Here is a 25,805-nt window from a genome sequence, read left to right on the forward strand (position 1 = left end):
GGCGGGGATGACCTGGAAGATGTGGGGCAGTTCAAATACATGGGAAGTAGTATGGGCATAGATGCAGGAACAGACAGGGATATCAGTGCCAGGATAGGGAAAGCAAAAGCTGCATTCAAGACTCTCTATCCCATATGGAGATCACAGATAATATCTGGGAAGATGAAACGGTGACTTCAGCATAATATGTAGAGTGCGCTCTTGTATGGATGTGAGACCTGGCGAACTGAAAAGTCTTCAAATCACAAGCTACAGCCATTCATAAACAGATGCCTGAGGTACATCCTTCACATCAAATGGCAAGACTTTGTCACAAATGAGGAGCTTTGGAACAGAGCAGGACACATATCAAATGACATTGAAATCAAGAGCAGAGAGTGGAGGTGGCTAGGCCACACTCTCAGAAAACCAACATCCAGCATAGTCTGTCAAGCTCTCACATGGTACCTGGAAGGAAAACATGAAAGAGGAAATCCTTGGACAATGTGGAGAAGCCCTACTGAGACTGAAGGACAACAACTGGGGTACTCCTGGAGTCAGCTAGAAGATTTGTCCCCAGACAGAGTGAGGTGGAGGAGACTTGTAGATGACCTATGCTCCGCGCAGAGTACAAGTGTGAAGTAGTAGTAGTAGTACTATTGCTAGGTATACCTCTCTATTATCCAGAATACTCGAATATCCGGCAACCTCCCGGGTCCCGGTGCTGCTGATATGAAAGAGGGTGGCAGGAAAAGGGGGCAATTGACCTGGGGCTCAGAGCTCCAGCAACTGCCACATCTACTTTGACAGTGGCAGAAGCTGAAGCTCCAGGCCCCTTTGAAATGTTGCAGCAGTACTGCTCTGCACCCCAGCTCTGAGGGAGTGGGGACCCAGTATTGCAATCTGAGTGGCACCAAGGGCTGACTGTCCTAAGCTCCATCTAAGATTTCTCAAGCAGTCAATGCCGCCAGTCAAAAATTATTAGGGTACACAAATGAAAAAAGACTGAAAAAAAATTGAATTAAAGATTTACCAGCACTGCGATCATGTTAATCGTAATTGACACCTGACAGCAAACTTAATAACCTCAAAGGAAGGCAAACTGACAACACTGTCCATTCTGCCATCCACTTCCTGTACTTGTTTAAAGGACATGAATGCTTTTCTCTTTGAGGGGCCCTTTAGCCAACTGTTAGATTTAAATGTTTGTGTTATCTAATCTGTGGCATTTTTAGAGTCCTAATCTCTAGTTTAATGCTCTCGCCTCCAGTGAAACAGGAGTGGTATTAAACTAAACTAAAATGATAGCAGACTTCTTGCTTTACATAGGCCTGGCCAGTCTACAAGGGGTGATTTTCCGTTCCCTCTTCCTTGTAGTTTTGTTACTGATCGGGCCAGTGCACACTGATTTTTAAAATAAAACACATTAAAAATAGTTCCTACTCTCCACCTTATGATTTCTAACATTTTTTACTTCAACGTGCAATTATTCAGTGTCACATCTTTCCTTAACAGCAATGAAGGGTCCTGTGGCACCTTATAGCCTAACAGAAAAGTTTTGAGCATGAGCTTTTGTGAGCACAGACTCACTTCATCAGATGCTGGATGAAGTGCGTCTGTGCTCATGAAAGCTCATGCTCAAAACTTTTCTGTTAATCTATAAGGTGCCACAGGACCCTTCGTTGCAGTTACAGATCCAGACTAACACGGCTACCCCTCTGATACTTGATATCTTTCTTTGTGTACTCTCGCAGATGGTTCATGTCCTTGTGTTGATAACGATGGTAATATGAACACTATCTACCTGGTTTTTTTGCTCTAAAAATGGCAAGCACTATCTGGTATGGTGATTTATCCTTAATGATATGATTTCCGCCCCACACTCTTTATGAAGATCAACAACTGTTTCAGTAACGATGCTGGAAGTGTCACAGTTGTATAGCATGACACCCCCTACATTCCTACCAGAAAAATGAGTCTAAAACAAAAAACATATTCCAAGAAGAACTTTGGAAAGAGAGGTATGCCAGTGATTCCATGAAGACAACTAGAAACTTTACTATCGCTATTGTTTTTTACATGGAAAGTGCTCCAATTCTACAGCATTGGGCTGTAGCATAAATTCTTAAGAAGGCAGCCTCTTGATACAGAAAATTATATAAATAACATGCCTATGCCTATCTATTGGAACTGTTTTTCTTGACTTAATGAAAAAAAAGACCAATCACCATCCTTTGCCACAAAGGGAAAAGCTCTAGGACAAGAAGTGATGAGCTTAAATTGCAGAAAGGGAGGTTTAGGTTGGACAATAGGAAAAATTTCGTAACTCTCAGGGTGATTAAGCACTGGAATAAATTCTGTAGGGTGGTTGTAGAATCTCTGTCACTGGAGATATTTAAAAACAAGTTGGATAAATATCTAACAGGGATGATAGATGGTGCTTGGTCCTGTCTTGAGGGTGCAGGAATGGCCTTGGTGACCTCTTGAGGTCTCTTCCAATTCTACTAGTCTATGATTCTGGTGAGTCTGGTGCTCCAGTGCTGGTGTCAGCTCACTGGAATTGGTGTAAGCTAACTGATACCTAACATTTCTGGAAAATCAAGTCCCTTATTTAGATGGACAAAGACGTGGGAGGTTATCTTTAGGCCCCTATTTGTTTTAAATCTTGACAAGTAACCCTAACAGCAGTAGAAATGAAGTCAGGTTTGCTCGGATCAGGAGTAATTCAAACAATGATGTGAACACCTGTATTTCATTGACAGCAGTTTTATGTGTGAATACAACGCATTATGCATACTCTGAATTGTTGTGGCTATGTCAAATTCCCTTGAGTAGCAAGACTGATGACTGCAGGAAGAATGCAGTGTGCACAAGGATCATATGTTGCTGCACATGGTCTCCCATTCTCTCTCTCTTTGTAAACTACTAGTTGAAAGACCCTGTCAGATTAAAGCAGAAAACAGTGCAGTGAAAAGACACCTTTCACTGTACTGCCTTGTCAAGGCCTATCTGCCTGGCTAATGTTAGATGGAGTATGAAAATGCCTTGAACAAGGACATTTGGGCAATCATGACACCAGAAAGGTCTTTTTTTTTTTTTAAATCTTCTGCATTTGCATTTTGCAAGTTACAAATATAAAATGCCATGATTGCAATTTGGGTGAAGATGCACTCCCAAATCAGTTAACATATTGTCAGGAGATCAATGGCCAAGAGTTTAAAAAACGGCTGCCTAATTTAGAAGCATACGTCTGTATTCCACTGCTGAGGCCTCAGTGTTTTTGAAAATTAGATCACTTAGAAACCAAATGTTAGGCACCTGCTTTTCCAAATGTTGGTCACTGTTTCAGTTTCTGAAGTATTATGTTTTGCTTTACACTTTTGTTTTAAGCAACCTGTTAGGCGGATGAAAGCATTGATGATCCTTTACAAATTTTACTGCATGAGCCCTTTATCTGGTATTAACTTTTGATCCGTATCATTTGGTAAACAATCACAAAGCTATTAAAGTGCATTGGAAAATGAGATTATACTTTTATAACAGGATTTTCTCTGCCTTTTAGTGCCATACGGTATGAAGGAAAATCAATGATCATAAAAAGAAGTGATATCCTCTACCATATGTTACTGCCAGCAGGACAGCATGCTTGTGACTAATTTGCTCACTAAGGCTACGTCTACACTACGAGATACATTTTAATTATTAAAATCAATTTTATAATGCCCTTTATTTAAGTTCAATTTTTGAGTATCCTCACTTCCCACAGGCTCCCAACTAATTTGACATATCGCTTCCACACTGAAATCACCAAACTTCAACAACTGCCCTGAAACAACCCTCCCAAAAACACCTCTCCAAAAAAAAACCCAAACCCCTGCCACTCACCAGCTCCAGCAGAAGAGCTGCTGGAGCCCACTGGCTGGGGGCACCTGGTTGCAGGTGGCCAAGGGTGCCTGTGTGGTGGGCACCTACCCATGGGTGTCTGGCCACGTGTCGCAGGAGCCACCTGGCCCCCCCATGGCAGGAGCCACCTGGATCCACACAGCTAGAGCCACCTGGCCCCCTGCGGCTGGAGCCGGCTGGCCATGGGGTGCTAGTAGCAGGGAGCTGGGAGCCAGGTGCAGCACATAGCTTTGTGGGATGCATACAGGACACTAGTGGAGGCTAATAAACATGGCACATCCACACTAGCCTTTATTCAACATTTTAAACTCAAGATTGACGCTATACGCATTCATTAGTATCAACATTTGGTTATCGATAGTAGGGCACACTAAATTGAGGTAATGACATTTACAGTGAAGAGACTGACATTTTAATGTTGAGCTAACTCCTTTAAATTCGATTTTATCTCATAGTTTAGATGAAGCATAAACATGAGTGGGAAAGGAGATAAAATAATTTGAAAGATAATTTTAATAAGCATAATTATTATTTGTGACATAATAGCCTCGTGCTGGTCCCGCTCAAGCCAAGGAACTATGGTTCATTGGGAACAGGATCTGTCCTAAGTCATTAGAAGAAGGTGACATGAAGACATCCTACTTGTGACCACCGAGAGAGCCGATTCCAATTGGATCAGCACAAGAACAATGAGTAAGCACTGCCAGTGCACTCCAGTCAAGAGATAGCAAAATCTATTCTTCAGTAGCCTCATAAACATAAATCATGGCAGGGAATGAAAGTATGAGCTCCAAACTAGATTTTGCTCACTGTGAATGCCAGTCTACCTGTCCAACTTTAATTCTGCAACTGCCATCTACAACAAAACAAAACAAAACAACCACACACACTCAGCTGGAACTTTTATAACACAAAAAGTAAGAAGATTCAGAAATTTTATATCTACTGGGTAATTTTTTGTGTCTAATTGAGAGTAAATGCACACTTACATTCATATCCTACACACTATTTTAATAGAGTGACCATATCTCCCTGTTCCAAATATGGGACAGGGAGATATGGGGGAGAGGGGCAGCTCCTCACAGCTGCACCAAGCCCTGGGGAGCTGCAGCCCCCGACCCTCAGCCCCAGGAAAGCAGCAGCCATGGGCACTCCCCACCCAGAGCCCCGGGAAAGCGGTGGCAGTGGGCGATCTCACCCCGACCCCTAGCCCCTGAGGGCCTAAATATGGGACAATTTGCCCCTTTTAAAAAATAAGGTGGGACGCCTTTTTGGCATCCCAAATATGGGACCATCTTGCCCAATACGGGACAGATGTTCACCCTATATTTTAATAACCTTTGTACAAAATATGGCTGGTTAAGGTATCATTTGGCAACTAACAGCATCACAATGAAATGTGTATGGCAACATTGCACGTAAAATTATGAATTACCCCACATAATGTGGACAGCCCATGTTCAAAGCCATGCACCCTGATTAGCTAGGACTGGTAGGGCAGGTCTTAACGTAAGGTGTATTTACCTCAGTTGACATTCAGTAGTAAACTAGGTCCTTGAAACAACAAGAATGAGGCAAGGCATTTTAACAAACAGCATGTAACCTCTTTCACAGGGAGATGCCAGGTCTCTGTCCTCACAGCTGGAAGGACCTTTCTCCCAGGGGTAACCCTCAGGAAAACACATTTCAAAGGGTGCCTGAACTATAGAAGTGAGCAAAACCTGTCTGCCTCCATCTCTCACACCTAAGAAAACAAAAGAAAGAACCTATGGATTTGGGGAGCAGATCCTTGTTTGACACTTTGTCACTGATGTTACTAGGAACCTGTGGTAAAAAATTCACCTTAGAGTGGCTCTAGTTTAAGTTTAATGCTAGGAAATGCTTTATATTTATTTTTTGCTAGTGATATTTCTGATTTGAATGCCTTATAATTGTACTCATTTAAAATCTCTCTCTTCATAGTTAAATACATTGGTTTATTCTTTAATCAAAACAAATCCAGTATCGTGAACTGGATTTAGGGTACATGAGTGGCAATGAATCTCATGTATTTGGATTGCTCAGGACAACACATTTTCGGGGACTGAAGTGTGTTGTAGTCAAGTTCAAGTAGTAACCAAGGCTAGTGGAAGCCAGATTGTGGCTGAGTACATGGCTGGTGTGTGGCTGTTGGGGTCGGAGTTACCGGACCTGGGCTGTGGCTGCACACAGACACTCAAGATGTGACCTGCATTGTGACAGACTGTGAGGAGCCCAGGTTGGGAGCTAGAGATGCAAAGCATTGTGAGGTGCCCCAAGTGGCAAGACAAGGATAACAGCTCCTCTTTGGTCTGGGTTTCACCTCAGACTGCCATAGTGAAATAATTAACTTAGACTCAACACTTTAAGCTTATTGACTTACTTGATGTTGATGACACTTTTGTCTGGCAGGACAGAAAACCTAGACTTCCCAATTTTGGGGCAGTTTTCTATCCCTTCTCTTCCTTCTCCCCTTAAAGGAAGACTCTCTCAACATAACATCATGCAATAGGACATGATCTTCAAAACCCAATGGACTAGAACAGAAAACTCAGTTCTAACTGAGGTCAAGTTTGTGGGTTTGCAGTATGTTTTGAATGTGCCTTTTGTGGAGCTAAAACTTGAAGTTAAACCCCTGGATTAATCTCCTTTAACATAGGCTAGGATGTGTCCATAAAGATCTAAATTTGGCAAAATACAAATGTGAGTGCTTCATAATAAAATCTAAATAAAATGAGCAAACAAAAAAAAAAAGGTTAGAGGACAGACGTAAAACCAAGTGAGAGAGCACTACGCAAGGAAGAGTACTACGCAAGGGAGAGCTCAAGCATAATTTTCTCCTTGCTAAGACTGAGTCACTGTGTTCACAAGTATTTGTTTCAATTTCTTTGATGTTCCTAATGACGTATTTTTAGCCCCTAAACTATAGAAGGAACGGCCCTGGTAATTCTCATCTACTTGCTCTTTAACTATAGCTATACAGAACAGCCTGTCACCAGATTTCTACTCTAGCTAGCTTTTTAAAAACTTACATTTAATGGGTGACAAATAGAAGCATAGGAACAGAAGGGAGAGCAGAAAACTTTATTTACTTTGTTTTCAGCAGTAAGTTCAGAGGCACCGGCCCAGTACGTGGGCAATATGCCAACTTGGCTACACAGGTTACAAGGAGACAATGTGAATGAATTGAGCCATGCAGCAGAAGACTAGGAGATGTATATGCAAACTACATAATATTTGCTCACCTCTCTCTGCTTTTATTTATTAACATATTCTGTATACAGGCTAACAGGATTGGTCCCTGTTTGCTATCTTGGATATGGCCAAATGTGAAATGTAGGTAGAATTATTGCTTTGAAAAACAGTACCCAACCTTCTGGAATGTGAGTTAGTTTTGCTTTTCAAATTTTCCCATTTTCTAAGTAGAGATGCATGAAAATAGTCAGTATAACCCCAAACCACTAGCAGCTGTGTTTCAGGTTGTGTTGCAAGGTCTAAACGGAGGCCTTCAGAATCAGAAAAAGGCAGACACTGGGCCTGGTTTTGAATGTACAACCGGAGCTGAATGCTGGCATTGCATCAGAATCATGTACAGGTTGAACCTCTCTAGTGCAGCACTCTCTTGTCCAGCAACATCAGTTATCTGGAGTGATATTAGCTGAATGACAGCTTCTCATGGTCATGACTAAGTTTCCCGTGGTCCCATAAAGTTTGTTTACAGCCACCAGTTTTGGCTGTCAGTGTTCTGCGCTGTTATATAGTTGTAATTTACCCCTACATGTCTTCTAAGAACCCAGTAAGCGCTGGAAGTGTTGGTAATGCGGGTAGACAATATTGACCTTCTGTGCTGTGGTAAATTCTCTCATTCAACATTGCTCAGGTCCCAAGGGTGCCAAACTAGAGAGGCTCACCTTGTAGCATTGTGGCTCTGACATGACGTCTGGCAGTTGTAACTGGATATTACTTCAGGACCTGGAGTTTATTGGAACTTGAGATGCAAAATGAAAACTGAAGAAGGGGTTTATGAACCTAGACAGGTCAAAAGAGCAGGAAAGATTTACACTACCGCCTCCAGTATGCAACAACAGCAATTCATAAAGTCCTAGTAATAATTATTGTAATTTGGGCTTCTTTAGTACTTTTTAATCCAAAAGCAGTCCCCAAGGAGTACAGTTTTCCAGTCAGGGAAAATGAGACACAGTTCAGTTCAATGAGTGGCTCCAACCAATATACATCTATATATTTAATTCAACAACAGCTCTTTACTCCATCCTGCTGCGCAGTAGCCCTTGCTGAGTAAATGTTACCTCACTGCTGTTATCTCTGATTTACCTCCTCCAACTGTTTTTTTTTTTGCTCACTTTATTGCCTCATACATGAAATTAGACTCCAGTGCTGCAAACGCTTAGCACATGCTTAACTGCATGCACATGAAGTGTTTTGTTAAGCCAAGGGCAGGTGTAAACTTCAACAGGATCAGGGCCTGAGTTTAAAAGTTCCCTGGTGGAAGGACCATGACCTTTTAACCTAGCTTGCTTTGGTGCTCTGCAAAATTAATCATTACTAATTATAAAAGACGACACTGCCTGCAAATGTGTCCCTCTGACCTCTCAAATTTATAGAAATCAAAATTTAGATTCAGAGATACTCCATCAATAGCATTAATATGTATAGATACATTCTGCACCTTTTTTGCCATAGACATGAAAAGGGCCAGTATAGCTATAAAAATACAAGTAGTTTATTTCTGCAGTTAGCATGTTTTTCTGTTGACCTTCCCCTCAAGAGCAAGCTATATATGATCCATAACCTGAAAATGTAAAAATATCACCCCGATTGACTGCATCAGAGTCCTTGCCATCATGACACAGGGGGCAGTCACTACAAAATTGCAATGACGCCTGACAGCACAGAATACCTCTTCTATTGTTGTGTCCCTCAGTCAACCAGCCCTGCCTCTCTCATTCAGATAATTTCAGACGTGCAAGATACTGGGCTTGGTTAAGCCACGCCTTGTTTGGCTGTGATTAAAAACATACTGGAGCAAATAAAGTTCAAGGCAGCTTTTCAGCTCAGGGTCACATTTCAGTTCAGCTAAGCATATAAAAAGTACACAATGCCTAGCTGTCTGGCAGAAGGACTCTCTTGCACTACAGCAGCACAGATCTGCATAGAGTGTCCTGACGCAGTTAGCACACTGCTCAGGAACCCCTCCAGGAAGTAGATATGGCTAGTCAGGCCTCACCTGAGACGTCTGGAAAATGCCAGCGTGAAACAAGTCATCCCCAGAGCATCCTTTACCATATGCTTAACCATGAAGAGCAGGATGAGACCAGATGGCATCTCCAGCATTACCATCCAGGCTACTCAATATCAAGTGCTGGCTGTCCCTGTGAGGCCACCCGGAAAGTTGTCCTCAGAACTCCAGAACTCACCTGCATGAGAGCTTCTGAAGTGCTCTTAAAGACTCTAACTTTTATAAGAAACTTGCCTTCTTTTTATCATTTGCCGCAGGAGGATCAGGCATGTCTAGTACAACGGTCTTGGGCCCCTCTCTTTGTTTTGGGCCTGGCACAGGAGTGGGTGAATTTTGAACTGAAAGAAATTTCAGTCCCTAGTTTGTTGAAAAAAATCCTTCTCAGTCCATCTTTGACAGATAATGACAAAGTGGAGAACTCTTCCCGGGGAGCCTCTTTAGTAGAAGTTCAGAAGATGAAGAATTTCCTGGAAAAGTTCTGGAATTCAGACATATGTGCAAAAGAATATGCTTATCTGAAAGGAATTATTCTCTTTAACCCTGGTAAGTTCCATTGCAATATTTGTAAGCAAGATGCACAGCTAAATGTGTGACTCGAAATATTTTTAGACACAATCTGCCAAGCGATATTTGGATTTTTACACTGATTTCTGTCATTTTAGCTAACCACATTCAAAATCAGCGTTCAACAATGCAATTATTTTTATTCTGGATTTACTTCTGGTGATATCTAGTTTTACCTACATTCACTCTGTTACCCTTTGTAAAATCAAATGGCTTTAATGAGCCCTTTATTAAGAAATTATAAACGTATTGTGTCACTTAAAACTTATGGAGACAAAGAACCTGGTACATTAAATATGTAAGAGGGATACATGTATACAGTTTAATATTAGGCATATTCTAATAGGACTGCCTAAATACCCCCTCTCTTTCGAAAGAATAGGCCAGGGATTGAAAAATCAGGCCCCATGAGGACTGCTCTTTTGAAAGAAGGGCCTGCAGAGCAAGCTTTCAAAGGGGGATGCTCTTCCTGAAATGGGAAAGGAAGAAGTGATTTTGAAAGGAGCACCACATATTTTCGATTTACTTTCGAAAGAACACTTTTTGTGGGTAGATGCTTTGCTGGATCTTTTGAAAGAGCCCCCTTCTTTCAAAAAATCTTTTGGAAGAACTTGCTAGTGTAGACCTGGTGTGTCTACACAGCAAAGTTATTTTGGAATAACAGACTGTATTTCAAAATAACTTTGTGAGCATCTACAAGGCAAAACCACTATTTTGAAATAATTTTGAAATAGCGGATGGCTTATTTAGAATTCTGAAAACCTCATTCTAAGAGGAATAGCACCTATTCCACTCTAGATATTTCTGGATAAGATCTGTATAAACAGGGAATAGGGGCTATTTCAAAATAAGCTATTCTGGAAGGCCACGTCTACACTGGCATATTTGGTTTTAGGAAGAAGGGGCTTTCAAAGTCCTGGGGCTCCTTTTGAAAGGCCCCTGTCTACACGGGTTGGTGTGCATTCCAAAAGTGGCACTTTTGAATTGTGTGTGGCCACCATTATGCTAATGAGGTGCTGCATATTCATGTCAGCACCTCATTAGCATCTTCCAAACTCCATCATTAACATGCCCCTTTCGAAAGGGAGGGGCCAGTGTAGACACAGCTGAATAGTTTATTCTGAAATAATGCTGCTGTTTAGACATAGCCCCAGAGTGCTTCCAGGGCTCTAATGTGAAATAAGCTCTATTGTGTGCGGACCCACTATTTTGAAATAGGTTTTGCTTACCTATAGTGTGGACACATTTTCTGGAATAGTTTATTTCAGAATAATAACTCCAGAATAAACTATTCTGGAATAATTGTAGTGTAGACATACACTTAGAGACGTTCCTTGAAAGAGACACATTAAAACTGTGTTTCAGAAGAAGCACTGGCTTCACATGTGTTTTCAGATGGAATTCAAGGCATGGCTTTTCATTTTTAAGACCTGTTAGAGCACCTTACATTGCCTTGTGTAACCTGGGATGCATGTACATGAGAACATTCTAACAATTTTTTTTTGTTTGCTTTACTGTGAATCATTTTCAGTTACAGAACTTCTAAACATAAATCCACATTTTTGGAGTGCAAAATCACACTGTGATTACAAACTTTAGTTAACACACTTTGCCCTGATCAAAAAAATTGTAATGGGAAAACTGAGGCAGAGACAGTAAGGCTATGTCTACACTACAGATAGTAGTAGTAGTAGCATTCTTCAGTCTATGTAGACTGTGGCTCGCGCCCTTCATAGTTCCATTTGGAATCATCATTTGCAGTGTCCACTGTGACTGTGAAGGCCCACACGAGAATGACAGTCCTTGCTGCATCTGTTGCATGTGTAATGGGTGTCTGGCAGGTCCTTACTGTGCTTTCTGTGGGCTCGCTTCTCCTCTGCTAGCTGTCTGATCCTCATCTCACCCTTCTGAAGGCCCTTGTGTAGTTCCTGCCTCCATCTGCTGCGATCATCTGCCAGCTCCTCCCAGCTGTCCGGCTCGATGTCTACCTCCCTGAGGTCCCTCTTGCAAACATCTTTATAGTGCAGCTGGGGGCGTCCGCGAGGTCTTTTGCCAGAGGCTAGCTCGCCATACAGGATGTCTTTTGGGATCCTTCCATCACTACAGAGCTTTGTTTGGAAAATGGCCATTTTCCTGACAAACCTCAAGCCATGTGCCCACTGTGTGTTCTTTCAACAGTAAATTGAAAGAATGGAAAGGGTTTTGTTGACAGCTGTATCCCGCTTGCTATGAGGACGAATGCCTCTTCCAAGAGAGATATATTGGAAAAAGGCATGTGTGGATGTGGAGAAGGGTCTTGTGCTAACAGAGGAGTCCTCCAGGAAATAACCCAGGTGCCCAAGTGGACATCCTGCCCACACTAAGCACAGCTCTATGGTTAGTCTGTATCTCCACAAAACAAAACTGTAGAACTTTAAAGACTAGCAATATTATTGATTAGGTGATGAGCTTTTGTGGGACAGACCCACTTCAGATTTGAAGAAAGCTCATCACCTAATCAATAATATTGTTAGTCTTTAAGGTGATACAGGACTTCTTGTTTTGTTTAATGCAGAGACTGAAACAGCGAAAGGAGCACTGTTATTACATTGGTGCCATCTGCAACATCAGTGTTAGGATCCTATCAGGGTTTCTGTTACAAATGTCATTTTTCAAAACTTTATGACTTGATTGGAGACAGACGCATCACATCAGTGAATCTTACTCCACAAGGGCTTGGGGATAAGTGATTACTTTGTATTCATTTTGATAACCTGAAAACATTTACTTGTTATGTATGAAAAGAGGGAACAAAGGAGAAAATGCAATAAGTTTCAGGGGAAAATGCTCTCTGAGTAAATAAAATTCTTAATATCTTGCTTCCTCCTGCAAAGCTAAGGTTTTGACCTCTGCTGAGAGACTGCAACTGTAGTTACCCAGAACTCTAGCATGGATGTAAAAGACAGAGAATGGGACACAAATGACCATTTTAAACCCTTTGCTGCCAACTATTCTAGTTACAGCAAGGCCTCCCCTCCTCCTCCTCCTCCTTCTCCAGCTGCTCTGGCCTGAGAGAAGGTGGCATCTAGAATCTTAATTTGAAAGAATAAACCACAAAGTCCAGCCAGCTGGAGTAAACTCCAGGGTAATAGCTAGATGGTGGAATCTACAGCACTTGGAATTCTTAGTTGTGGTTGGGCTGCTCCACCTTCAGAGCCACATCTGCAGGATAAATGTCACACACTGCTCGCCCCACCCACAAGTGAGTGACATTTGCTTGTTTTGTGGCATGCACCCTCCTCGGGCCCTTGCAGAAGGCACTGCTCTATGAGCCTGTGTTCTGCTGGAAAAAGGGGTAGAGCCAATAACCAGAAGTGCATAAAGTTTCCACACAGACTGCACTGGGACCTTCGGATCTGGGGGCACAATGCAGGACCTCTTTTTGAGGAGTGGCAAGCCTTGTCCCTGGAATAATCTGAGAAGGAATAAATTCCATGGGGAGATTTGCTTTTCCCAAGCCCCATCCCAGAGGATTTGTCTTAGGGGTACAACGGAATCCTGAGATATGAGAGAGGACCACATGGGGTCAGACAAAGAGAAACAGCAACCAAGATGTCTGAAGTTAAAGACTCTATGTTAAAGCGAGCTCAGGGTCTTTGCCAAGGGAATTCTATCCCTCCTCAGTTCACCAGAGCACCAGCAACTTGCATGTCAAGGGCCTGACCTCTGTTTTCAGTGAAGCTTGTCGCATAATTTAACTTTAAATGGCTTCTTAAATGTAATGGTAGATTATGCCAGAGTGCTGAGTATCCCAAAGGATGGACCCCCCCAACCCGCCGCATTACGCAACCTGCATTTACGTAAGTTAGCATTTCACAGTTTCCCTTTTAAAAATTCATAGCTTCATGTAAATTAATGTACTTTAAGTGGATAAGTGCCTAGCTGCTATGAGGATAGGTGTTTTCCATACAACTCATTAACATACATAAATAAATTATAGTGAGTGCAAAAAAGAAGTACTTTCACTGTGTGACTTGCAGCCCTTTATTTAGAAGCATAAAGCATAAAGAACTCCAGTTATTTCTATATACAGACATTCTGCTGTAAATGTCAGACCTTGTGACTACCACTGGATTAAATATAGCACAATGAGATCCTGAGGTCCTGTTGTTTATGACAAAACTGAAAATTAGGAGACCGTCAGGATGAATTCTATTACTCCAGGTCAGTGAAATACTAGATTTATACTGTCATGCAGATTTCCCAACTACTGCTTTATTTCATTCCATAACCTCACTGAAATTTCCATAAAGGGACAAGCTAAATAATTTTTTTATTATTAGATGAGGATCTCTTTCCTTTGCATATGGATTCAGTGAAACTACACATCAGGTATCGTTTTACATGTGACCACATTAACCATTTTGCTGTATTACAGGTATTAAATTTGCATTTAAAGGCCTGGGGATTCCCTTCATATCTATGGCAGTTTTTGCCCTGATGTTTGACTTCACTGGGTTTAGCATGATCCTGAAAGCAAGGGGCTATGTATGCAGTCAATGGAACCACTCTTGTGCTTAAAGTTAAGCATGAGTCCAAGTGGTTTGCAGGATCGGGGTCTTATACTGAAAGAGTGAAGAGGAAGGTTGGGGTCCAAGTGATATATTACAGTAGATTGGATGAACTCCTCACCCCTCGTGGGGGCGACTCCATGTCCCGGAAGGGGTGGGGCCAAGGGCAGTTAGCTCTCAGTGCTGCCCAGGCAGTGGCCAGAGCTCCTAGCCCCTTGAAATGCCAGTCCTAATTGCCCCCTTTGTACCCCTTCGCCATCAGCAGGCCTGATTGTGGAAGAATACCCCAGTGCAGGCACTGCAGTTAGACAGCTCTAAAGCTACCTTTTGAACCCCTCATCCCCTTGCAAGCTCTTGAGTAAGGGGTGAGCTGGGACAGGCTGAGGACAGGACAGGAGAGTTTGGACGGGTGGTCACAGCACTGTGGCCCACAGGGCAACGCAGGACGGCTGCTGTGACTTAGGCTTTGCCTACACTGGGGTCAGCAACCAAAGGAGCAAGAAGAGCCTTTTATTTTTTCGAACTTGGTAAAAAACTTAATAATTCAAGACCCGCAGTACCTATGAGCATGAGACAGTCCTCAATAAATAACATCAAACCATACTTTCTGTAACCCTATTTTAAGAGCAGCACACACACATATCCCACAATACATGGCACATATTAAAGGGGGAGTTATCCAACGTTTCGAGATCCCATAGCATTTGCTGCTGAGACATGAATTGTTCATTGATGGGCTTTTAGATGTTCACCGAAATACCAAAATGATCTGCAAGGTTTTCTTTTACTTTGCAATTATAGCATCAGGAGCCACAAAGAAGTCCTTAAATTGCTGCATATGGCACCAGAGCTGCAGGTTGTAGACCCCCTGGTCTACACGGTGGACTACCACATGCTGTGGCAGTGTGGCTTCTAAAGCCTGGGGTCTATGAGGACCAATGAATGCACAGCATCTTAGTGTTCTTTAGAAACACCACCCCTGTAGAGTGTATTACCCCACTGTGTAGAAAGGCCCACAGGGGCCTATGTTGGTGGTTTGAGAAGATACAAGCCTGGTGTAAAACCACCTTCGCTGCCCCTCCCCATGGGCTTTAAGTTCTGTGCTCTCTCTCTCTCCCCCTTAGCGGTACAACACAGAATCTGCCTGCTAGGTTTAATATGTCACTTCCCTAATATTGTCTTTTTTCTAAAACTTCATGTTTAGTACAATATTCTGATTGCATTATACTGAGTTTTAAGCACTACACAAAGCTTACTGAAGCTTCCAAGCACATTTTCCCATCTTCTTAAAATGAATGAGACTGTTTAAAAAAAGACAGTACTTGCTGTCAGAGGAATAGATACAAATCATTACAGAGGACACATCAGAAACTACTTTTACTCAAAAAAAACTTTCTTTGTTTTATTCCTGATTTCGCAGAACTGCCTGGCCTAAGATTTCGTCACTATGTACAAAGCCTGCAGCAAGAAGCCCAGCGTACTCTGATGGAATTTAGCTCAATGATCTACAACAGAAATTTAGGCAGATTTGCTTGGCTTCTTGGGCTGCTCACCAGCCTCAAAGATGTTAATGCAGAGACTATTGAAGAACTCTTCTTCAGACCTATTTTAGGAGAGGTCAACCTGAATGAATTACTCCTAGAAACCCTGTATTCCAAGCAGGATCTACTTTAAAAACAAAACACCTTTTTTTTGTGTACCTAAACAACAACAATAAATTTCAGAGAGAGAAGAGTTTTGTCATCAATATACTAAAGGTAAACATAGTTGAAAAATTGACTTATATGAGTGAATATTATTTATTTTTTTTAAAACTAAATGTAATCACGTAACCTCCAGAATAAAACATTTCAGAATTCCAGTTCATAAATGTGTGTACCATATCTGGAAAAGTTAGGCTGGATCATTTTATCAAAAACATAAAAAGTGTCAGCCATTTTACAGAATTAATGTAGGGAAAGATCAAATTTTTTGCCTATGATAAAAACAATAACTTTTGTTGAGAGGCTCTAGTGCTTCTATGCTTCAGAGGAGGAACTTGAAATTTGGTGGAACTGATGCCAGGGATGTGTCTTTTTCTGTGTTTGTGAACATGCACCCACACTTGGCCAAGTTAGAAGTCCCTGGGAAAAACACCCTCAAATTGCTTATGTTCACTAGAAACTTGCTAGAATTTGCCAGATTCTCTGTCCAGTGAGTCCATCTGCACTGAGCATGCTCTGTCTCCCCACAGCTCCAACAAATGGTGTGGGGCCTCAGATGAATCATCCCAGGCCAGGGCTAACGGGGTTGACTAGTGCTTTCTTTGCTGGGGCTGTTTTGACCCCTGTTACATATAGCCCAAAAATACAAAAAAACCCACATCTTCCAGGATCAACCCACGATCTAGCCATCTTTTACCTTATCCACACCTGCAGCTGCAAGCACTCTCACAAGGGCTAGCCATGGGGGCAGGGGTGGGTCTTGCAGGGAGAGAGCAAGGGGCGGTGGCGAGGAGAAGGAGTGAGAGGGGGCCTGGGTGGTTAAGGGGTGTGGCCTTGAATGTTGCTCCTGGGGTTTGCAAGCAAGAGCACGTGGCAATAGCTGTGCATATTGCATCACAGTGGGGTGAAAGGGGAGGCACCAGGGCCCTGCTTTCTCCAACTCCCTCCAGTCTTACCCAGGAGCTGGTGGGTCGAGAGTGTGGCCAGCACTACTGGGTCCACATCCAGCTGTGGTGGGGACACTGGTACTGACTGAGGGGCCTGGGCTGCTAGATGGTAAGCAATGCAGCAAGCCGGTGCTGGCCAACCCTGACTCTGACCTGCCACTGGCCCCAGCCACAGGCTGCTAGGTGCCAGCTGCATGTGTACTGCGTCCCCCTGGGCTGCCGGTGAGTGGAACCCTGCATGGTTGCAGCTGCATCTGCTCCACTGCATGCAAATGTAGATATGAGGTGGCTATCCATGGGCTGGCGAGACTCTGCAGAGGCCGGGATGGATAGCAGGGAGACCTATTCTGCTCTGGTCTCGCGTCCACTGCTTGTGCCCATGTAGCATTCGTGAGTTGGAGGAACAGCCAACACAGGAATCTGGACGCATCAGACGTCTTCTCTCCCTTCCATTGGCTTCTCATAGAATTTTGGGTCAAGTTCAAGGTGTTGGTCCTTATTTTCAATGGATCATGATACCGAAAAATAATTATTCCAGAACGAATAATGGGGCTGACAACTACACTCTTCTCCTCTAAAAGTAAAACTTGGCTGGACAGAAGATACAACTCTCTTGAAGGTTGTTGAGACAGTGAAAGGAACTCAAATGGAAACTAAGGACCCTCATAAACCTCACCACTTTCCACTCCAAAGCTGCGTCTACACGTGCACGCTACTTCGAAGTAGCGGCACTAACTTCGAAATAGCGCCTGTCGCGTCTACACGCGTCGGGCGCTATTTCGAAGTTAACTTCGACGTTAGGCGGCGAGACGTCGAAGTCGCTAACCTCATGAGGAGATAGGAATAGTGCCCTACTTGAAGTAGGGACAGTGTAGACGATCCACGTCCTGCAACGTCGAAATTGCTGGGTCCTCCATGGCGGCCATCAGCTGGGGGGTTGAGAGATGCTCTCTCTCCAGCCCCTGCGGGGCTCTATGGTCACCGTGGGCAGCAGCCCTTAGCCCAGGGCTTCTGGCTGCTGCTGCAGCAGCTGGGGATCTATGCTGCAGGCACAGGGTCTGCAACCAGTTGTCAGCTCTGTGTATCTTGTGTTGTTTAGTGCAACTGTGTCTGGGAGGGGCCCTTTAAGGGAGCGGCTTGCTGTTGAGTCCGCCCTGTGACCCTGTCTGCAGCTGTGCCTGGCATCCCTATTTCGATGTGTGCTACTTTGACGTGTAGACGTTCCCTCGCTGCGCCTATTTCGATGTTGGGCTGAGCAACGTCGAAGTTGAACATCGACGTTGCCGGCCCTGGAGGACGTGTAGACATTATTCATCGAAATAGCCTATTTCGATGTTGGCTGCACGTGTAGACGTAGCCCAAGTGTCATATGTACTTTTTGACCTGCTTCTTCTAATATAAAAGCAGAGCAGCATGTGCATTTGAAACAAAGAAAAAGAATATTATCAAACTAAACCGCTCCATTGTTCACATGGGCCCCTCCCTGAGGAGAGAATGACAAAGTGAATTACATGTGACAAAAGTTAGTCATGTGGTCTAATAGGTCACTGGAAGGGGTTCAGATAACTTGCTGATGAGGGCAAGTATAATAACCTATATGGTGTAAAACAGCATAGAAGGGCAGGACTCATGGAGTGGGGAGGATATGAGCAGAGGAAGTAGTGGAATATAGGGAAGGACATGGACAGGGACAGAGAGGGGTTTGACAAGGAATGCAGTGAGGATGGGAGGCAAGGGCAGGAGCCAATGGTATAGCAGCAGAGAACACGAGTGGGCACAGATAGCTACAGGAGCTCAGCAGAGAGGGATATCGGGAGAAAGGGAGAAGGGGAACCTGAAGTGCACAGAGGCAAAAAGGGCTAACACCACTGGGGAACACTCCACTACAAAACTGAATTGATCCTAGGAGTCTTTTACTTCACATGCTTGAGCTGTCATGTATATACAAATTTGCTCTGAAATCCATCATCAAAATCTGTGTCTCCATCCCCCTCTTGTGGCTGATCTATGAGGAAGCTAATACTGACTCCTCTGCTAGTGAAAACTAGCAATGGTCAGTGAACACTTCAGTGGAGTGGGCCATTCTGTTAAAGACTTGAGAATTTGTGTCCTAGAGCACAGAGAATTTAAAAACAGATTAGAGCAAGACATTGTTGTTAATTCAACACATTAACACGTGGTATGAACAGAGACCTCAATTACGTCACGCATTACAAGGACAGCTTCCTTTCCTCTGATGCACATAATTATCTCAGGTAGGACATTTAACATCCCCTCTCTCCTTATCCCCCTCCTTCAGTTCTATTTGATTTGTCAGTTTTTATTGCAATTTTTTTTGGTCCTCTGTACTTATAAATGCCAGTCTGTATTGGAAATGAGATTGATCTGATGAAGTGGATCTGTCCCATGAAAGCTCATCACCAAATATACCATTTTGTTAGCCTTTAAAGTGCTACATTTCTGCTGTTCTGTTTTGTTGGAGTGCACACTAACATGGCTTCCTCTCTGTTACTCCTCTGATAGCTCAGTTGGCAGAGGATGTGATAATCTAAAGAACTCACCCCTGCCAGTGTCCACTGTGGGGGTAATTATGATTCCATGCAATGACATTTTGTTTATTCAATTTTTAAATTTTCCAAACTCATAAGGAAATCACATGAAATGTTAAGAAGAATTGAGCGTTTGACTTTACTACTTTAAAGTTAGGGAATGCCACAATTAAGGTGCCTGTTTGATGTTAATGTGCCTCATTGTAGGTATGCATTACAGCAGTATTTAACTATATGATCACTTACTATTTTTTCCATAGGACCCTTGCTTCATTCAGTGCACAGAAAGAATAAGGCCACAGAAATGAATCAGGATTGTGCAGCAAATGAGGCTGACCCTTGGCTCATTTGTTGCATAAGTTGGAAAGCAAAGTTGGAAAGCAAAGCAGTTCTTCATTTTCTGAGCATCCAGCTTGAGACCCTGGAGTATGGTTTGCAGAAGAGTTGAGCACTCACAGCTGTAATTACAGTCAACGAGAGATACTGTGTTTGAACATATAAAATGCTGTATAAGAACGATCATACACGGTCAAACTAATGATCCATCTAACCTGGTATCCCATCTCAGGTGGTGGGAAGTGCCAGATACTACAGAGAGAATGAACAGAACAGGGCAATTATTTTGTTATCCATGCTCTGTGGTCCAGGCCCAAATTCTGGTAGTCAGAAATTTCGGGACCCCCAAAGTGGAGGGCTGCAAGCCTGATCATTTATCAAGAGCTACGGGTGAACTTATCTTCCATGAACTTAGTTCTTTTTTTAACCTCTTACACTTTTGACCTTCACAACCTCTCCTGTCAGTGAGTTCAATGAGTTGACTATGCATTGTGTGAAGAAGTATTAGTCTGTTTTTAATTAATTTCATAAGATGACCCTGGTTTTTGCATTATATGAAGAGTTAAGTAACACGTTCTTAGTCATTTACTCCACACTATTCATGGTGTTATAGACTTCTATCACATTCCTCCTCAGTCATACCTTTTCTAAGATGATCATAGAATCATAGAAGAGTAGGACTGGAAGGGATCTCGAGAGGCCATCGAGTCCAGCCCCCTGCCCTCATGGCAGGACCAAGCACTTTCTAGACCATTCCTGAAAGCCATCTATCTAACCTCCTCTTAAATAGCTCCAGTGATGGAGATTCTACCACCTCCCTTGGCAATTCATTCCAGTGTTTGATCACCCTGACAGTTAGGAACTTTTTCCTAATGTCCATCCTGAACCTCCGCTGCTGCAATTTAAGTCCATTGCCTCTTGTTCTATCCTCAGAGGCAAGGAAGAACAAGTTCCCTCCCTCTGCCTTATGACACCCTTTTAGATACCTGAAAACTGCTATCATGTCCCCCTTCAATCTTCTCTTTTCCAAACTAAACAAGCCCAATTCTTTCAGCCTTTCTTCATAGGTCATGTTCTCTAGACCTTTGATCATTCTCGTTGCTCTCCTCTGGACCCTCTCCAGTTTTCTCCACATCCTTCCTGAACTGCAGTGCCCAGAACTGGACACAATACTCCAGCTGAGGCCTAACCAGTGCAGAGTAGAGTGGAAGAATGACTTCTCGTGTCTTGTTCACAACACACCTGTTAATGCATCCTAGAATCATGTTTGCTTTTTTTGCAACAGCATCACACTGTTGACTCATATTTAGCTTGTGGTCCACTATAACCCCTAGATCCCTTTCTGCTGTACTCATTCGTAGGCAGTCCTTTCCCATTCTGTATGTGTGACACTGATTGTTCCTTCCTAAGAGGAGCACTTTGCATTTGTCCTTATGAAACTTCATCCTGTTTACCTCAGCCCATTTCTCCACCTTATCCAGATCCTTTTGAATCATGACTCTATCCTCCAAAGAAGTTGCAACCCCTCCCAGCTTGGTATCATCTGCAAACTTAATAAGTGTACTTTCTATGTCAATATCTAAATCGTTAATGAAGATATTGAACAGAACCGGTCCTAAAACAGACCCCTGCGGAACCCCACTAGTTATACTTTTCCAGCAGGATTGAAAACCATTAATAACTACTCTCTGGGTACGGTTATCCAGCCAGTTGCTCACCCACCTTATAGTAGCCCCATCTAAGTTGTATTTGAGTAGTTTATTGATAAGTATATTATGTGAGACCGTATCAAATGCTTTACTGAAGTCTAGGTATACCACATCCACCGCTTCTCCCTTATCCACAAGGCTCGTTATTCTATCAAAGAAAGCTATTAGATTGGTTTGACATGATCTGTTTTCAACAAAACCATGCTGGCTGTTCCCTATCACCTTACCACCTTCCAAATGCTTGCAGATGATTTCTTTAATTACCTGCTCCATTATCTTTCCTGGCACAGAAGTTAAGCTGACTGGCCTGTAGTTTCCCGGGTTATTCTTGGTCCCCTTTTTATAAATGGGTACTATATTTGCCCTTTTCCAGTCTTCTGGAATCTCTCCCGTCTCCCACAATTTTCCAAAAATGATTGCTAAAGGCTCAGATACCTCTTCTATCAGCTCCTTGAGGATTCTAGGATGCATTTCATCTGGCCCTGGTGATTTGCAGACATCTAATTTTTCTAAGTAAATTTTAATTTGTTCTTTTCTTATTTCAACTTCTAAACCTACCCCTTCTTCACTAGCATTCCCTATGTCAGGCATTCCTTCAGATTTCTCAGTGAAGACCGAAACAAAGAAATCATTAAACATCTCTGCCATTTCCAAATTTCCTGTTAATGTTTCTCCCTCCTCACTGACCAATGGCCCTACCCTCTCCTTGGTCTTCCTCTTGTTACCAATGTATTTGTAAAAAGCCTTCTTGTTTCCCTTTTTGCTCGTAGCTAGTTTGAGCTCATTTTGTGCCTTAGCTTTTCTAATCTTGCTCCTGCATGCTCGTGCTGTTTGCCTATATTCGTCCTTTGTAATTTGTCCTAGTTTCCATTTCTTATACGATTCCTTTTTTATTTGAGATCATGCAAAATCTCCTGGTTAAGCCAAGGCAGTCTTTTGCCATGTTTTCTATCTTTCCTACGCAGCGGGATGGTTTGCTTTTGGGCCCTTAATAATGTCCCTTTGAAAAACTGCCAACTCTCCTCAGCCATTTTTCCCCTCAGTTTAGCTTCCTACGGGACCTTACCTACCAGCTGTCTGAGTTTACCAAAATCTGCCTTCCTGAAATCCATTTTCTCTTTTGTACTGTTTTCCCTTCTACCCTTCCTTAGAATTGTGAACTCTATGATTTCATGATCACTCTCACCCAAGCATCCTTCCACTTTCAAATTCTCAATAATTTCATCCCTATTTGTTAAAATTAAATCTAGAACAGCTTCCCCCCGGTAGCTTTTTCAACCTTTTGGAATAAAAAGTTGTCTGCAATGCAATCCAAGAATTTATTGGACAGTCTGTCCCCTGCTGTATTAGTTTCCCAACATATACCTGGATAGTTGAAGTCCCCCGTCACCACCAAATTCTGGGCCCTGGATGATTTTGTTAGCTGTTTAAAGAAAGCCTCATCCACCTCTTCCACCTGGCTAGGGGGCCTGTAGTAGACTCCTAGTAGGACCTCATCCTTGTTTTTTACTCCGAGTCTAACCCAGAGACTTTCAACCCATCCATCTCCTACGTCCATCTCCACCTCTGTCCAAGTGTGTACATTTTAATATACAAGGCAACACCTCCTCCCTTATTTCCCTGTCTGTCCTTCCTAAGCAGGCTGTACCCTTCAATACCAACATTCCAATCATGAGTATTATCCCACCAAGTTTCTGTGATGCCAACGATATCATAGTTGTATTCATTTATTACTACTTCCAATTCTTCTTGTTTATTTCCCATACTTCTTGCATTTGTATATAGGCATCTCAGACATTGATTTGGTCTTGCCTCCCAGTTTTGCCCTGGCCCTCTTTTTACTCTCCCAGTGTAGCCCATACTCCCTCCCATTTCAAGTTCATCTCCCAGGTATCCATGCTCTCCACTTACCTGCAGGCTTTGCTCCCCTGCCCCCGTCAAACCTAGTTTAAAGCCCTCCTCACTAGGTTAGCCAGCCTGTGTCCAAATATGGTCTTCCCCTTCCTCGAAAGGTGAACGCCATCTCTGCCTAGCGGTTCTTTCCGGAAAAGGATCCCGTGGTCAAAGAAACCAAAGCCTTCCTGGCGACACCATCTACGCAACCAAGCATTCACCTCTAGGATACACCTGTCTCTGCCTGGGCCCCTACCTCTGACAGGCAGGATTGAAGAGAATACCACCTGCGCCCCAAACTCCCTGACCCGTGCCCCCAGAGCCCTGAAGTCACTCAACCTGCTCAGCGTCACACCTCGCAGTGTCATTAGTGCCCACATGGATGAGAAGCATGGGATAGTAGTCAGAGGGCCGGATAATCCTCGACAATGCCTGCGTAACGTCTCAGATACGGTTCCCTGGCAGGCAGCACACCTCCCGAGATGAAATTTCAGGGTGACAGAAGGGCGCCTCCGTCCCCCTCAGAAGTGAGTCTCCAACCACCACTACTCTACGTTTCCTTCTTGCAGGGGTGGCAGTAGACTTCCCAGCCTTGCTGGTACGAGGCTTCTCCTCTTCTGTTACAGGGTAATTCTTGGTCTCCTGTATCGAATACAGCATAACGGTTTTCCAGTACCACGGTGAGAGGGTTCTGAGCAGGGGTGGGACACAGCCTGCTGTGAGAAGTAACCAGCTGCCAGTGTCCACCCTGGTCCACCTCCTCCAGTGCTTTATCAGCCATCCTGTGTGCTGGGACAGTTACCTCCGCAGTCTCCACCTGAATACTATTCAGGAACTGCTCATGGACTCGGATACTCCTCAACCTGGCCACCTCCTCCTGCCCCCACCTGCCGCCTGAGAGATTCCACCAGCAGGCACCTTCCACGCTGAATATTCCCCTCAGCCTGGGTATCAGTAAGTGGGAACGACAAGCCACAGACCTTGCAGAACCACACCAGGATCTGGGCAGAAACATCCATGGTCAGGCAGTCTGTCTGGCTACAGGCACAAGTGGAGGAGACAGCAGTAGTGCTGGCACAGGTGTTGCGGGTCTTCCTAACCATTATAGTCCTCTCTGTCACACTCCCTCTTAAATTCCCCTGTCTGCAGCTCCCTGTCCGCTTCGCTCCCCTGGTCGCTCCTGCCTCTGGCTTTTAAGCCTGCTGGCCTCTCTCAAGCCCTCCCCCTATGAGTCACACAGGGGAAGGCTGATCAAGGCAGCAAAAGGGAGCAATCTCCTTGTCTTTTTAATCTCTCTTCATACTGAAGCTGTTCTATACCACTGATCATTTTTGTGGCCCTTTGCTGCATGCACCTCTTCCAATGCTAATATATCTTTTTGTGGAGGGGTTAAACAGCAGGTAGTATTCAGGTGTGCATATACTATGGATTTTTAGAGTGGCATTATGATATTTTGTGATATGTTATCTCTCCCTTTTCTGATGGTTCCTAATAGTGTGTCAGCTTTTTTGACTGCTGCTGCACATTAAGCAGATGTCTTCAGAGAACAATCCAAGATGATTCCAAGCCTTTTCTTGGGTAGCAACAGCCAAGTTAGATCCCAAATTATAGTTAGGATTATGTGCACTGTTCATTACTTTGCATTGAATTTCTTCTGCCAATTTATTATTCAGTCTTGTGACACCCTTTTGTAACTCTTCAGTCAGCTTCAGACTTCGCTATCTTGAGCAATTTTGTTTCGTCTGCAGACTTTGTCTCTGTTAACCCCATTTTCCAGATAATTTATGAATATATTGAACAGGACAACTCTCAGTACATATCTTTGGGGAACCCTGCTATTTACCTCTCTCAGTTGTGAAAACTGATGATTTATTCCTACTCTTTGTTTCCTAATTTTTTATCAGTTACTGATCCAGGAGAGAACCTTGCCTCTTATCCTACGACTGTTTACTGTGTGTTAGAGTATGTCAATATTAAACGGCCACAGACCTACTGAATTCTTTCATTAAGCTTTCTGTCTACAACAGGAGGCAAGTTGGCATAGCTTTCACACACACCTAACTATGCCAATGTAATTCCCAAGTACAGACCAGCCCTAAGAGCTTTTGGTATGGGAACCTGTAAAAGGCTTTCTGAAAGTCCAACTATACTATTATCACTGGCTCCCCCTTATCCTTATGCTTGCTGACATCCTCAAACACTTCTAACAGATTGGTGAGATGTGACTTTCTTTTACAAAAGCCATGTTGATTCTTCCTGAATGTATGGTGTTCATCTATGTGTCTGATTCTTACCGGTCTGTAATTGCCAGGAGCCCTTTTTTAGAAATGGGCCTAACATTAGCTACCTTACAGTCATCTCATACGCAGGCTGAATTAAGTGACAGATTATATACCA

The 25,805-nt window shown here is 43.3% G+C and overlaps 1 protein-coding gene across 1 annotated transcript; it reads left to right on the plus strand.

The window, feature by feature from the left end:
* The first annotated feature begins 9,046 nt into the window (after positions 1-9,046).
* LOC142010522 (nuclear receptor subfamily 0 group B member 2-like) lies at positions 9,047-16,125 on the plus strand. Its single transcript, XM_074988872.1, has 2 exons — positions 9,047-9,700; positions 15,692-16,125. The coding sequence occupies exons 1-2, from the start codon at positions 9,127-9,129 to the stop codon at positions 15,943-15,945; spliced, it is 828 nt and encodes a 275-aa protein (XP_074844973.1). The 5' UTR covers positions 9,047-9,126; the 3' UTR covers positions 15,946-16,125.
* The last annotated feature ends 9,680 nt before the right edge of the window (positions 16,126-25,805 follow it).

This window comes from Carettochelys insculpta, chromosome 3, assembly GCF_033958435.1.
Source record: "Carettochelys insculpta isolate YL-2023 chromosome 3, ASM3395843v1, whole genome shotgun sequence".
NCBI classification, from domain to species: domain Eukaryota; kingdom Metazoa; phylum Chordata; order Testudines; family Carettochelyidae; genus Carettochelys; species Carettochelys insculpta.

What these genes read in the sequence shown, in the direction of transcription:
- LOC142010522 (XM_074988872.1), top strand. Translation starts at nt 9,127, where the DNA reads ATGGCTAGTCAGGCCTCACCTGAGACGTCTGGAAAATGCCAGCGTGAA. An exon ending in AATTATTCTCTTTAACCCTG is followed by an intron (nt 9,701 to 15,691) that starts GTAAGTTCCATT and finishes CTGATTTCGCAG; the next exon opens with AACTGCCTGGCCTAAGATTT.